A 14,733-nucleotide genomic window follows, 5' to 3' on the forward strand; every position below is an offset into this window, starting at 1 on the left:
AACCTAGAACCACTGGGTTCAACTGATCCTCCCAACTCAGTCTCTCAAGTAACTAGGACTACAGGCACACGACATCATCGCCAGCTAATTTTTATTTTTTTGTAAAGATGGGGTCTCACTTTGTTGCCTAGGCTGGTCTCAAACTCCTGGACTCAAGCAATCCTCCCACTTCAGCCTCCCGAAGTGCTGGGATTACAGGCATCAACCACTGCCCACTGCCTCCAGCCATATATTATTAAATATTATAGATGACTTTATTTCCTTTACCTACATGATTATAACTAGCTTAAAAATAAATCAATAAATTACAAACAATAAAACCATAAAATCAAGGAAGATGAGGGCTGCTGCATGTTCCTTTACATTTTATTTGCCATAAACATTAAGATAATACAGCAAGTATCGGAGAAAAAACGCTTTTTCATAATTTCCTAATGTAAAGCTTCACACTTAAAAATTATGCTTGCTCCCCCCACCCACCCCAATTCAACATGCAGATATCATTTATTTTCATATATGCTGATTCTAGAGCATTGTAATCTCTTGATGGTTTTATGAGAGTATCTTTGCCCTTGCAACAATTTCACAAACTGTATACAATCATGGTATAATACCATCATTCAAATGAATCCCCAAGGTAAGGACATTTACACAATATTAACACTAAAAATCTGGGTTTTTTTTAACACGCCATAGAAGTCAAACCACAAAAACCCAGGATCTTGTTTTAAATGTGTTTATGAAGACTGCTGCTGATCTCAAAGCATGCAGGTAATCACGACCACCTAGATGAAGCTGGATGTTGAAACTCCTTCAGTAGGTCCAATGATGTAATTTTTCACTCATCCCAAGTATCTCCATATTTGTTTACTTTGACTAGGAAAAAAGCACAAATAATTGATGATTCCAAGCAATAATAAGTAAAAGATTATTTTAAGTTTGTTGCTATGATGAAAAGTTATGTTTCTCTCTCATTTGAATAAAAGCACATGAGAGTCAAATTATAATTACAAAAAGGGGACGGCCAGACTTTTGTCAACTTGGGGTTGGCCAAATGCATTGTATCTAGAATTTTACATAAATAGTTAGTCCGCATAACAAACTTCTAAACACAATTCTCATTTTAATGGTGAGAAAACAGATTAGTAACTTGCCCAAGGTACAAGCCCTAACAAGAACCGAGATTTGAGTACAGGTCTGTTTAGATCCAAAGCCTGGGTACTTTTACATCTTTACTGTACTACCTAAGTAAGTGTGGCACATATTAAGTCACATGGAAAAAAAAAAATTAGTGGGAAATAATAAAACAAACATTTGAATTTTCGTTTTTCACAAAAAATACAGCAGTAGAAATGGTCAAGTGTTCAAGTTGTAATTAACTCAATCTTCTCTCTCAGGGCCGTAAATACTACTATAAGAAGAAAATACTACTACATTTCACAGGTACTCTACATTTTACATTTTGAAACGTGCTCCACCGTCTATTCTACTCCTTTACTTTTTTACTTTTTTGCTCCTCTTCAACACAGCCTCTGTCTATGAGTAATCATAACAATATAAAGCAGCAGTTATCACAGTGTGGACTCTTTTCAGGGAATACATGAAGTCAAAATTATTTCATTATTATACTGACATTATATATCCTTATCCTTCACATTTTGCCTTTTCCCCTTGCTCTCATTCCCTCATGAGTATATGTTACACGGTTTTCTAGAAGCTACCGGATGTGTGGTGACATTGCTCTGGCAGTTAATAGAATACATGCTTGAATTTTTAAAATTTCTGAGTCTTAATTTCTAATTAGATAAATATCTAATTAGGTGAAAACGTTAAGTGACACTTTCTGACCCTGTGAATCTACCCTGTACTAATTTCAATAATATTTTAGAAAATCACTGAAACTATTTCATAACAAGTCTTTTCTTTAAATTATATAAAGCACACAAAAAGCCTTTTACCCAAAAAAAAAAAAAAAAACATTTCACATTCTTGTGTCATGTAACAGAACTTGAAGACTTCAGTCAAAAATCACAAATGTCAAACTCCAGCAAATACTAAAGGTCTACAAAATTTCCTTTCTTAACCTCTATTACTATAGAAGCCTAACCCAAAATACTCAATTTCTGATACAGTGTAAGGTACTATGCTATGCAGACAATAATAGAAAAGATTACAAAAATAAGAAAAATATTACTTTCTGCCCTCACAGAGCTTACAATCTAAATCCTCAAATTAATTAGCAGAACAAAGTACCAACGAGTCTTTACTTATTATAGATAGCAATGGCCACTAGATGCATAGTTTATACTAAATGTTGTTTGATGATAAACATTCAAAAGTATGGTAGATCCCTAACTTATTTCAAAGGTAGATTTTTTTTACATCAATAATATGATGCAGATATTATCTATCATGGTTATAAAAACAGAACTCCAAATGAAGCAACCACTAATGATTAAAAATAAAATTACCTCTAAAAATTGACCATAACAACAAATACGAAAGACTTCCATGTATTTTTGCATTATCTGTGGCATATGACCTTCAAGAAGGTACCAAAGATCTATTCTTTCCATTTTTAAAGTAGTAAATAGAAAACCTTGAAACAATGACACATACTCTGAAATTCCTTAAGAGAAAATCATAAAATCCTATACTGAAATAGCTACAAAACCCTATTCAAATGCCCTCTTCCTTTAGAGGTAAACTTGTATCAAAAAATTTACTTTGGCTAATGTATAGCTATTTCAAAAAGACTTAAAAGAAATCAGCATTTAAAAATTCACAATTATTTTTTAAAAGTAGGTTTTTTTTTGCTTTTTTCCTCTTTAAGAAATGCCTTAGAAGCTGGTGTATATGGTATATAACTCTTTCAATTTCACAAATGTACAAGAAAGGTCAGGCACAGTGGCTCCCACCTACAATCTCAGCATTCTGGAAGGTCAAGGTGAAAGGACTGCTTGAGCCCAGGAGTTTGACACCAGCCTTGGCAACATAGGGAAAAACCCACTGTACCAAAAAAAATTTTAACAGCCAGGGATGGTGTCATACACCTATAGTCCCAGCTACTCGGGAAGCTGAGGTAGGAGGACTGCTTGAACCCAGGAGGTCAACCATGATTACACCACTGCACTCCACCCTGGGTGACAGAATAAAACCACCTCAAAAAGAAAAAACAAACAAAAAAACACAGAAGAAAAAAATAAACAAGAGAAAAACCCAAACGTACAAAGAAAATCAATCTCATTACTCAATCATTCCGTGGTTAGGCCACAAGTGGTATTATAGCACGATGCCAACCTCAGGTCACTACAGCAACTTATGTGATAGGTGTATCATTAGGAAAATAAGACTATCAGATCTCCAAGGAGATTTTTTATAAGAGAAAAACAGTCAAATGAGTATATACTCTCTACCCTGTATTACAAAACTAATCTTACTGTCTTAAGTCTTACTATTTGGAGTTCATTATTTTTTTTTTGGACACAGAGCCTCTCTCCATCATCCAGGTTGGAGCGCAGTGGCGTGCTGTCAGTCACTGCAACCTCTGCCTCCTGGGTTCATGCAGTTCTCCTGCCTCAGCCTCCCGAATACCTAGGATTACAGGCATGCACCACCATACCTTTTTTTTGTTTTTTTTTTTTTTGCATTTTTAGTAGAGACAGCATTTCACCATGTTGGCCATGCTGATCTCCAATTCCTGGCCTCAAGTGATACACCCAACTTGGCCTCCCAAAGTGCTAGGATTTCAGTCATGAGACACCGCGCCTGGCCTTGACTTCAGCATTTTCTAACACAAAATGGCCTTTAGAACACCTTAAAAATGGAAGAACTGGCCGGGTACGGTGGCTCACGCCTGTAATCCCAGCATTTTGGGAGGTTGAGGCAGGTGGATCATGAGGTCAAAAGATTGAGACCCTCCTGGCCAACATGGTGAAACCCCGTCTCTACTAAAAAATACAAAAAACTAGCTGGGCGAGGTGGCGGGCGCCTGTAGTCCCAGCTACTCGGGAGGCTGAGGCAGGAGAATGGCATAAACCCGGGAGACGGAACTTGCAGTGAGCGGAGATCCAGCCACTGCACTCCAACCCAGGTGACAGAGTGAGACTCCATCTCAAAAAAGAAAAAAAAAAAAAAAAAAAAAAAAAATACAAAAAATTAGCTGGGCATGGTGGCAGGTGCCTGTAGTCCCAGCTATTTGGGAGGCTGAGGCAGGAGGATTGTTTGAACCCAGGAGGCAGAGGCTGCAGTAAGCCAAGATCGTGCCACTGCACTCCAGTCTGGTGACAGAGCAAGAGCAAGACTCCGTCTCAAAAAAAAAAAAAAAAAAAAGGAAGAACAGATAACTGTAAAGTACTATTTTAAAAATATTTTACTTTGGTTAACTGCTTAAAGAGTTAAATCACATATTAATTTTTTATAGTACTGTTTAAAGTAATGTTTTAGTTTCCAATCCTAAACAGTACAGTGATTCAGACTAAACTATCATACCTTCTTTTTTTGGCACTCTTTCATGCATAGGCCTGACTGAGGGGTCAGTCTTTTGTGTTAAAGATACTTCATATGACTCTCTGTTCTTATTCCTTAATTCCTCATATGTAATATTTTTTCTTTTAGGACTTTCTTCAAGGTTGGGATCAGGTCCTAAAACAACAAACAGTTAATAAATGGTAATAAAAGGATTTGTATAACTCTAAAGCAACTAAATTTTACAAATGCTCCTTACCTACGATCAAAATAGTATAAAGAATCAAATTATTACCACCATTTCACAGGTACTATACTTTCACCAAGATAATTATCAAACTGAAACCTACTTCCGCCTATATTTTTAAGCTTTTATTTCTAAAAATTAAAATGGACATCAAAGATTTTAAAAACTAAACCACAGCCAGAAGAAAAATAGGTATCATAATATATAACCGTACAATTTAAACTCATTAAAATACCAGTGTTTTAAACTGGAGTTATTCATATTGTATACAGAATTAAAAGAGAAATATATTCTACTAGTGACAACTGAATAACACTTGACATAGTACAGATTTTACTCAATATATAAATAGTCCTATAACCACAGACTCTATGAAAACAACTCCAGCTATTTTCAAAAATCATTTATTTTACCATTTTATGAAATTTAAACAAAAATACTTGAAAACAGGCCAGGCACAATGGCTCACGCCTATAATCCCAGCACTCTGTGAGGCTGAGGTGGGTGGGTCACCTGAGATCAGGATTTCGAGACCAGCCTGGCCAACAAAAAAACCCCATCTCTACTAAAAACACAAAATCAGTTGGGTGTCGTGGCACATGCCTGTAATCCTAGACTAAGGAGGCTGAGGCAGTAGAACCACTTGAACCAGAGACGGGGAGGTTGCAGTGAGCCGAGATTGCGCCATTGCACTCCAGCCTGGGCAAAAGAGCAAAAATCTGTCTCCAAAAAGAAAAAAAAAAAGTTGAAAATAATTACTTGAAAAGTATAAAACATAGCCTTTAATCAGAATATGTATTGTTTTCATTCTGGTCTAAAAGATGCAATGTTGATGCAGAAGAAAGTATCAACTGTTATTTTGGCCTGGGAACTAACATTTATTCTTTATTTCTCCCAAAGAGAGTCAAAATGTGAATATTACATATTATCATAGAGTCAAATGTAAATATAACGCAGTGGTTCCTCCTAATATTGGTTGACAGGATCAAATAGTGAACGCAGTTTGTAAAATTTATAAACAGCAACAAAGGCCATATGAACATTAAAAAAAAAAAGATGCTAACATTCAGTGAACAACTATTTAACTTACAAAGTCTTACATACCACATACCACACCAAAAGTACTATTTTTCAAAGATGTTTTCAATGAGAAATATAAATCGGGCATATAATTTTAATATTAATTTTTTAAAAAATAATTTTTGTGATACTTATTTAGAACTCAAAGGTAAGATTCCAGTGAATAATTAGAATTTTCTAAGCAACATAACTATACATTAAATAATGTTTTCAACCATAAACTTTCTTTTTTTCTTTTTAAGACAGAGTCTCACTCTGTTGCCCAGGCTGGAGCGCAGTGGCGCGATCTTGACTCACCAAAACCTCCGCCTGCTAGGTTCCGGTGATTCTTCTGCCTGAGCCTCCTGAGTAGCTGGGATTACAGGCATGCGCCACTATGCCCAGCTAATTTTGTATTTTTAGTAGAGACAGGGTTTCGCCATATTGGTCAGGCTGGTCTTGAACTCTGACCTCAGGGGATCCACCTGCCTCGGCCTCCCAAAGTGCTGAGCCACTGCACTCAGCCGTTTTCAACCATAAACTTTTATTCTGCTAAATAAATATATACTGTACTGATATAAAGCAAAGAGGATTTAAATTTCTCCTAATTAGTTCTTGTATTATTATATGATGGTTCAAAACTAAATTTTTCTTACTAAAAAAAGAATGTAAAGGAAAACATTGCAACCTTATATTGGGATTAAAACACTTCGCATTTCATTAGTAATAAGTAATTACTGAACTCATTTCCCTTCACCATATATGTTATATTAAAAATTCTGAAGGAAATCGTGGGTACTTCAGGAACCTTGGGTTCTTAACCACACTCTGCTGACAATTAGGAAATGTCCTTGGGCAAATCACTAAGCTTCTTTGAATCCTGGTTTTCTCAATTGTTTAAAATGGTAGTTTGAGTAGATGATCTCTGAAGTTCCTTCCAGGTCTAATACTTTTTCTTATAAAAAATATTTTACTGTTATAAAATTCTGGAACAAATAATGAAAATATAAATAAGACAGAAGAAGACAGAAGAGAATTTCCCATATTGTGGAGAGAATATGATTTACTATTTTGAGAAGGTTACAAAGAACTGGAAGGACTAAAAAATGAAAAATGTAAAGTGGCACTGATTTAAATGTAACTGTAATAAACTCTAAGTCTCCTAACAGCAACGAAGGAGTGCTTGCTATTTTAAAAGATTAATAACTCTCTGAATTCCTGGAAAAAAAAAGCAGAACTAAAGTAGGACTTAAACCAAAGAAGATGCCATGGTAAGGGAGGACAGCATCTGGGACAAAGCAAAAGCAGGCCACTGCTGGCCCATGTGGAGAGCAGTAAAAAAGCAGCCACTGTGATTTTCTCTAGAAAAGTGGGTCAGAAGGCAGAGCAGTGGATGGATGGATGGCTGCTGTGGAAGGCATAAAACAATATTAAGACATGGCCTTGCTAAGTAGTCTGTGGGTAGAGACCAAAGGGTTTTTTGTTTGTTGGCTTTTGTATGGAAAAGAAACTATATAACAGAATTTCCTAATGCAAATGGTGGGAAGGATGCAAGTCATTACAAGGAAAGAGTTAGTGCATGTCTAGAATACAGTAGTGCCCCCTTATCTGTGGTTTCGCTTTCCAGGGTTTCAGTTACCTGCAATCAACCATGGTCTGAAAATATTAAATGGAACATTCCAGAAATAAACAATTCATAAGTTTTAAATTACACCCTGTTCTGAGTAGTGTGATAAAATCTTGTGAGGTTCCACTCTGGTCCATCCAGGACTTGAATCATCCCTTTGTCCAGCATATCCACACTGTCTACACTGCACTGCCTATTAGTAAGTAACTTAGTAACCATCTAGATAAAAAAAACATAGAACATAAAGGATTTGGTAATATCTGAGGTTTCAGGCATCCAGAGGGGTCTTCAAACTTATCCCCCATGGATAAGGGGGGACTACTGTACAAGAATAATGGATTTGAACTTCAGACTGGTTAAATGAGACACAGTGAGGAACAAGGACGGCTGCCTTTGGAGATAAGATAGTGACTTTAGCCATTCTCTCCTAATCTGCCCATTCCCTTCCTTCCTTTTCTGACTAATTTGATGCCTTTGCTTCCAACCATTAAAGAAAAAAATAAAAAATCAGAGTTGAGGATTAAGAAGCTCTCAGTAACTTTCATCCAAACTCTTTAACCATCTGAACTTCCATTCTTTCCTGTCTCTTCCTTAATACAAGGGTAATACTCACCCCTTTGCCCTGACTTTTGCTCTGAAGTAGTGCTGTCCAACATACTTTCTGCAATGATGAAAATGTTCTATATTGGCACTAACATGGTAGCCACTGGCACATACGACTGTTGAGCAAGTGAAATGCTACCAGAGCAACTGAGAAATCGAACTTTAAATTTCATTTAATTTTAATTAATTTAAATAGCCACATATGGCTAGTGGCTACTCTATATTCTGACCTACCTAGAACCCCTTCTGCATTCTCTAGAACCTTCTCTGACCTATAATCAACTTCTCCCTTTCCACTGTATACTCTCCCCTCCCTTTAACTTCTTTCCCTCTAATCTTTTAAAATTTAAAGAGTATACTCTACAAAGGTCCATAATCCCTTATCCAAACCTTGGGGTCCGATATGTTTCACAATTCAGTTTGAGATTTTAGAAAAATACTATAGTAAATATCCCTTATATTACTTAATATCCACCCATTCAGAGGTTTAGGACAGAAATGAGTAAGCAAACACATTAATGGAAAAATTTTATCTGGCAAAGTAAATAAAATCTACATTTATATAACTTATGTGAATTTAGGTCAGGGTATTCTGCTAAATGAATTCAGGTCAGATTTTATTATTAGTTTAATTATTAAAAAACAAAAACAGGCTGGGCGCGGTGGCTCATGCCTGTAATCCCAGCACTTTGGGAGGCCGAGGTGGGTGGATCATGAGGTCAGGAGATCAAGACCATCCTGGCTAACACAGTGAAACCCCATCTCTACTAAAAATACAAAAAATTAGCCCAGCGTGGTGGCAGGCACCTGTAGTCCCAGCTACTCAGGAAGCAGAGGCAGGAGAATGGCATGAAGCCACGGGGCGAAGGCTGCAGTGAGCCAAGATCGCACCACTGCAGCCCAGACTGGGCGACGGTGCAAGACCCTGTCTCAAAGAAAAAAAAAAGAAAACTTGGCTTAAACCTTTTTGAATTTCAGGATTTTAGATAAAGAATTATAGACCTGTATTTCCTGTTTCTAATTCCTCATCTTACACTACAGACCAGACTGAAGGAAAGAAACTAATGTTTTTTGAGTCTATTATTTGCCAGGCATTGCCTCTGATTATTTCATTTAATTCCAACAGTTCATTAAGAGAGGTTATGATCATCTCCATTCAACTGATCAAGAAACTGAAAGCATTATAAAGTAGTTATAACAATATTACTACATTATTATAATGTAGTAGTAGTTTTACAAGGTCACATAGCTAGTAAATGTCAATTATGATTCAAATCCAAGCCTTAATCCATAATTGATGCTGTTGCACTTATATGTGTGATCTTCAAAGCTAGTATTTACAAACTTCACAAAACATTTTCACATGGATTTTCTCACTTGACAACAGTTCTTTCTTATATTATAGACAAGAAAGTTGAAAGCCTTTAAAACCCAGCCTACCAAATGTAACCTTTTTAAATCGTTCCTGGAGCCTCTACTTCCTGAGACATGATTTATCATTTCTTCTTCACTATTCCACTAAGCTTGCCTTAGTATTTTCAATTACTGGGACATACTAGTAATTTATCCTTGTATTTCTGTATCTTCTAACAGACTGAGAGTTTTTCAGGCACAAGAACCAAGCGTTATTCATCTTCTTCCACGACTAGCAGAGTCCTCAACATCTACTGGTCCTCAAGAAAAGTTGAATGAATGAAGAAACAAATGAACAAACATGCTGAGGTTAGGTTGATGATTGATGGTAGAACACACAGGTGATATCCAGCAGAAAAGGTCATCAAATAAAGTTTATACATACGTTGGACCATAAAATGTTGAAATTCATTTCAAGAGAAGTTTCTACCTTGGACAATATGATCAGTAATACCAGTGGGAGCAGATTCATTCATAGAAGAACTGAATGGAATTGGCTCATAATGAGGAAGCATTTCTATGTTGTCTGCTGCTGAGGATGTCACAAAAGATGACTGACCACTCACATTTGAGTCATATTTTGACTTCTGGTAATACTGCCTGTAAATAAAAATCATATTAAGAAATATGAGTCATTGCCTGTATCTTAAATAAGTGTTAAAATAACTTCTTTCATATACCTTATTTCCATAACTATATATACATATAAATTTTTTTTTTTTTTTTTGAGACAGGGTCTCACTCTGTCACCCAGGCTACAGTGCAGCGGTGCAGTCTCGGCTTATTGCAATCTCCACTTCCTAGGCTCAAGTGATCCTCCTACCTCAGCTTCCCAAGTAGGAGGGACTACAGGGCATGCGTCACTACTTGGTCGTCTGCAGAGATGAGGTCTCACTATATTGCCCTGGCTGGTCTCAAACTCCTGGGCTCAAGTAATCCTCCTGCCTCGACTTCCCAAAGTGCTGGGATTACTGGCATGAGCCACCCATCTGGCCTCGAAATAACTTTTAACACAGTTATTTATAAACAGTAAAATGAGGTCTGGTCTTTCTGCCAACAAAACACTTTTTTTTTTTTTTTTTTGAGACGAAGTCTCACTCTGTCGCCCAGGCTGGAGTGCAGTGGCCGGATCTCAGCTCACTGCAAGCTCCGCCTCCCGGGTTCACGCCATTCTCCTGCCTCAGCCTACCGAGTAGCTGGGACTACAGGCGCCCGCCATCTCGCCCGGCTAATTTTTTGTATTTTTAGTAGACACGGGGTTTCACTGTGTTAGCCAGGATGGTCTTGACCTCCTGACCTCGTGATCCGCCTGCCTCGGCCTCCCAAAGTGCTGGGATTACAGGCTTGAGCCACCGCGCCCAGCCAACAAAACACTTTTTAAAAGTCCTGACCCACTTATACATCTTAAAAGTGGTCACTGTCAATATAGAAAAATAGGAAATGTATACTCAACTTTCTAACTATTAGCCTTTCAAGATAATTTTAATATGTTTGAAAGTTCTTCGAGAGAAAAAGCACCTTAAATCAGGTCTAATTTCAATAACCATGTTCATTTCCCATGTCAATTGAGAAGGTAATGTCACAGCTAAGAATCTACATAAACACTAATCTGCTAAAGCAGATACAAGTAATTCTCTCTCATGGGGATTACACTGCCTGCCTATCTGTTTAAGAAGCACTAAAATGAAAAGTTGGTATCTGTTAAGAGATGGATGGGATTGATAAGATTTGGGAATTCAAAATAAAAGTCCAAACTATAGTAACCAAAGGTGTGCCAAATTGAATCAAGACAAAATCCTTTATTCTAGAACATGTACTCCCAGTAGGATACAACTCTACATTTAAAACAATGAAGGCCAGATGCAGTGGCTCACCACGCCTGTAATCCCAGCACTTTGGGAGGCCAAGTGGGGCAGATTGCTTGAGCACAGGAGTTTGAGATCAGCCTGGGAAACACAGTAAAACCCTGTCTCTACAAAAAATACAAAAAATTAGCTAGGCGTGGTGGTGTATGCCTGTGGTCTCAGCTACTCCAGAGGCTGAGGGAGGATGATCACTTGAGCCCAGGAGGCAGAGGTCACAGTGAGCCGAGATCACGCCACTGTACTCCCAGCCTGGGAGCCAGAGTGAAACTGTCTCAAAACCAAACAAAACAAAAATGAAGAACCAGGCACAGTGGCTCACACCTTTAATCTCAACAATTTTGGAAGCCGAAGCAGGAGGATCAATTGAGCCCAGTAGTTCAAGACCAGCCTGGGCAACATAGTGAGATCCCCATCTCTATAAAAAAAAATTTTTTTAATTAGCTGGGTGCAGGGGCTCACGCCTGTATTCCTAGCTACTCCGGGAGCTTGAGGCAGCAGGACCTTGTGAACCCAGGAGTTCGAGGCTGCAGTGAGCTAGGATAATGCCATTGTACTCCAGCCTGCGCAATAGAGGGAGGCCTCATCATTCATTAATTCATTCATTCATAAATAAATAAATGATGGCAAGTCTTGCTCCAATTTTTGAAACAAATTACTTTTAGCCTACAGCAAATGGCAACTATCCAGTGGTCCTTCAGGCAATGTTTTTGGGCCGTGAGTTATAACAACATCTAGTTGTTTCTTAAAAATTAAAAATCTTAAGTAAAGATCAGAATCTGGCCTACCCAGGTGGTGAAGATCGTCGTCCTTGTCCTGATCGTAAAGCTTCTCCAAGCGGGGAATTTTCAAGGTTCTTGAATTTCTCTTGGCAAGTTTTCACATAAGAAAGTTTTCCAGCAAAGTATCCCATGATACAAGCAACTTATTTGTAAAATCAAACAAAAAGTGTAACTGAATGTGCCTTTCAGACAAAAGTATTTTCTAAAAGAAAAATTTGTTTTAAAGTGTGATTCTAAATATGTCTTTGGTTTAGAAAGACTGAGATTTCCTGAAATAATGGTAGAAGAAACCAAAACTAAATCAGATCAGAGTTCATAGACAGAGTCTATGGATATAATTCAGTTTCCAAAAAAAGTGTGCCAAAATAAAGTTGCTATAAATAAATTGAATATGGTATACTAATTACTTTGTAAAATATATAGGAAAGATTTAGTAAAGATATAATGAGAAGAGGAATGGATAAGAAATAAAAGCATCCAAACATTTATTTATTTTGAGTTCTAAATAAACAGAACTAGATCACAAGGATTTAGGCCATTATTTTCCTACAAAACAGAAAATCATATGCACAGCCATTTTCACAAGATTGTTTTAAAATAAAACTAGGTGCAACAAATCCCTTAAAGTAATAAATCACGAACCATAAACTAAACGTGGCAATTACTGCATCACATGAGTTTCCAATACAAAAGAAAGGCTAACCTGAAAGACTCATGAAAAGCCTCAGGCACTTCTTTGAAGAGCAATGTAGCTTCTTTTTCTATTAACTTAATTGCAATGCGTAAATAAGTTATGCTTATTTACATATTAAAATGTAAATTAGAGAGATTTCTTTTAAAAATTAAGCTTAATTTTAAATATACTTTGATTAATCAGAATATGTGCACAACTTTCTTTCCCCATAGACAGACCAAAAATGTATTTTCAAATACTTTATCCTTACAAAATAAATTTAAATTAATAGTTCTATTACATTAGAAAGACACAAAAAATGCCTATTTCAACTAATGATTTTTATGCTAACAATAAAATATCCAAGTAATCCACTTAATGAAATGCTTTAACAAACTGATTTATCACAGCACGTAACCACATAACTAATATGAGTAAGACATGATAAAACATTTGATAAAAATAATTTTATTTTTAAGTTTTAAAAAGCTATGAAAACTACAATGTTGTTTATACTTACATATAAGTTTAGGGATGGAACCATATTTGGGATGACTTGAAAGTATTCCTAAAGAAAAGAGTTAAGTATTTCTTAGTAACATTGTTAGAGAAAGAAAAATCAGTAAAGGCTATCTTTAAATATAATTTTACAACATTAGCTTCTTCCATGACCCTAGAGAACCCTAGACTGTTTAAGAGGGAAAACCAAATGAATTCAATATCAAGAGAAATATGACAAAAATCCAAAAGACTCTACAAAGTATTAGAACAGGTAAATTTAGAAAGATCACTTGATATAAGGCCAACAGACCAAATATATGTGTGTGTGTGTGTGGTGTGTGTGTGTGTGTATGAAAAACTGTTTATACCAACAACAAACCAAAAAAACAAACGTTTTTTACAAGACAGAATTAATTACAGCACCAAAAAAAACACTCAAAACCCAGGAACAAATCTACTGAAAGATATGAAAGATCTCTACACTGAAAGTTATAAAACTTACTGAGAATTCAAAGACTCAATATTCTAAAGATGGCAATTCTCCATAACTTCACCTACAAATACAATGCAATTCCAATTAAAATCAAAGTTTCACAAAAATTGAAAAGTTTATTCTAAGAGTCATGTGGAACACAAAGGGCCAAGGCAACACTGAAGAATTGTATTATAGAACTGACTACCACCAGATAGGAATATCTACATGATAAAGCTGTAGTAATTAAGACAGTCTGGTATTAAGTACAAGAACAGGTAAACTGACCAAAACTAAGAGTCCAGAAACAGATCCACACCTGCACACTTGATTTATGACAAAGACAACACTGCAGCATAGTTTTTTCAAATACAGTGCTGGGTCAATTAATATCCATTAACAGGGGAAAATGTACCTTGATCCTACATCGAACAATAATCCAGATGGCTTAAAAACTTAAATATGAAATATTTTTTTAAAAAATATTATAGAAGAAAGCATGAGACCATCTTTGTGTCCTTGGAGTAGACAAAGATCTTAAAGAGTCAACAAAAAGCACTCATTAGAAAGAAGAAACCTGATAAATTCGACTCTATTAACACTGAAAACTACAGTTAAACACAGTGGGGAAAAAATAATCACCATATCTATATCTGACAAAAGACTCAGTTCCAAAATATACAGAGAAGTCTCACAAAACCAATAGGAAAAAAGACAATACAATGGAAAAATGGTTAAGAGACTTAAACAGATACTTCACAAAAAAAGATATGCTGAAATGAAGTATAAACAAATGAAAAGGTCTTCAACTTAATTGGTCACAGGGAACTACAAATTCAAGCCACAATGCAATCAATATTTGTGTTCATTTACCACAATGGCTAAAACATAAAAGACATAAAAATAGCTAGTGTTGATGAGAATGTAGGAGTATAAATTGGTCTACAGTTTGGCAATAACTACTAAAGCTAAATAAATATATACAAAAGCTATGACCCAGAAAAATGTCTATCAAAAGGCACCATAT

At 36.2% G+C, this 14,733-nt stretch overlaps 1 protein-coding gene across 6 annotated transcripts in view; it reads right to left on the reverse strand.

Annotated features, from left to right (window-relative positions):
- Positions 1-348: 348 nt before the first annotated feature.
- Positions 349-14,733, reverse strand: part of OCIAD1 (OCIA domain containing 1) — a 63,945-nt gene continuing 49,560 nt past the window's right edge. For 4 of the 6 annotated variants that reach the window (XM_033214720.1, XM_033214719.1, XM_033214718.1 and 1 more), the window contains exons 5-9: positions 13,254-13,301; positions 12,067-12,202; positions 9,847-10,016; positions 4,492-4,644; positions 349-876 (exon numbers count right to left, since the gene is read on the reverse strand). In XM_033214720.1, coding sequence (XP_033070611.1) covers positions 839-876; positions 4,492-4,644; positions 9,847-10,016; positions 12,067-12,202; positions 13,254-13,301 — 545 coding nt within the window. In that variant the 3' untranslated portion in view covers positions 349-838. Of the gene's footprint in view, positions 877-4,491; positions 4,645-9,801; positions 10,017-12,066; positions 12,203-13,253; positions 13,302-14,733 lie in introns of all 6 variants that reach the window. The other 2 variants (XM_033214721.1, XM_033214722.1) reach the window with 2 other exon arrangements.

The sequence above is a fragment of the Trachypithecus francoisi genome, unplaced genomic scaffold, assembly GCF_009764315.1.
Source record: "Trachypithecus francoisi isolate TF-2019V2 unplaced genomic scaffold, Tfra_2.0 Lachesis_group1, whole genome shotgun sequence".
NCBI classification, from domain to species: Eukaryota; Metazoa; Chordata; class Mammalia; order Primates; family Cercopithecidae; genus Trachypithecus; species Trachypithecus francoisi.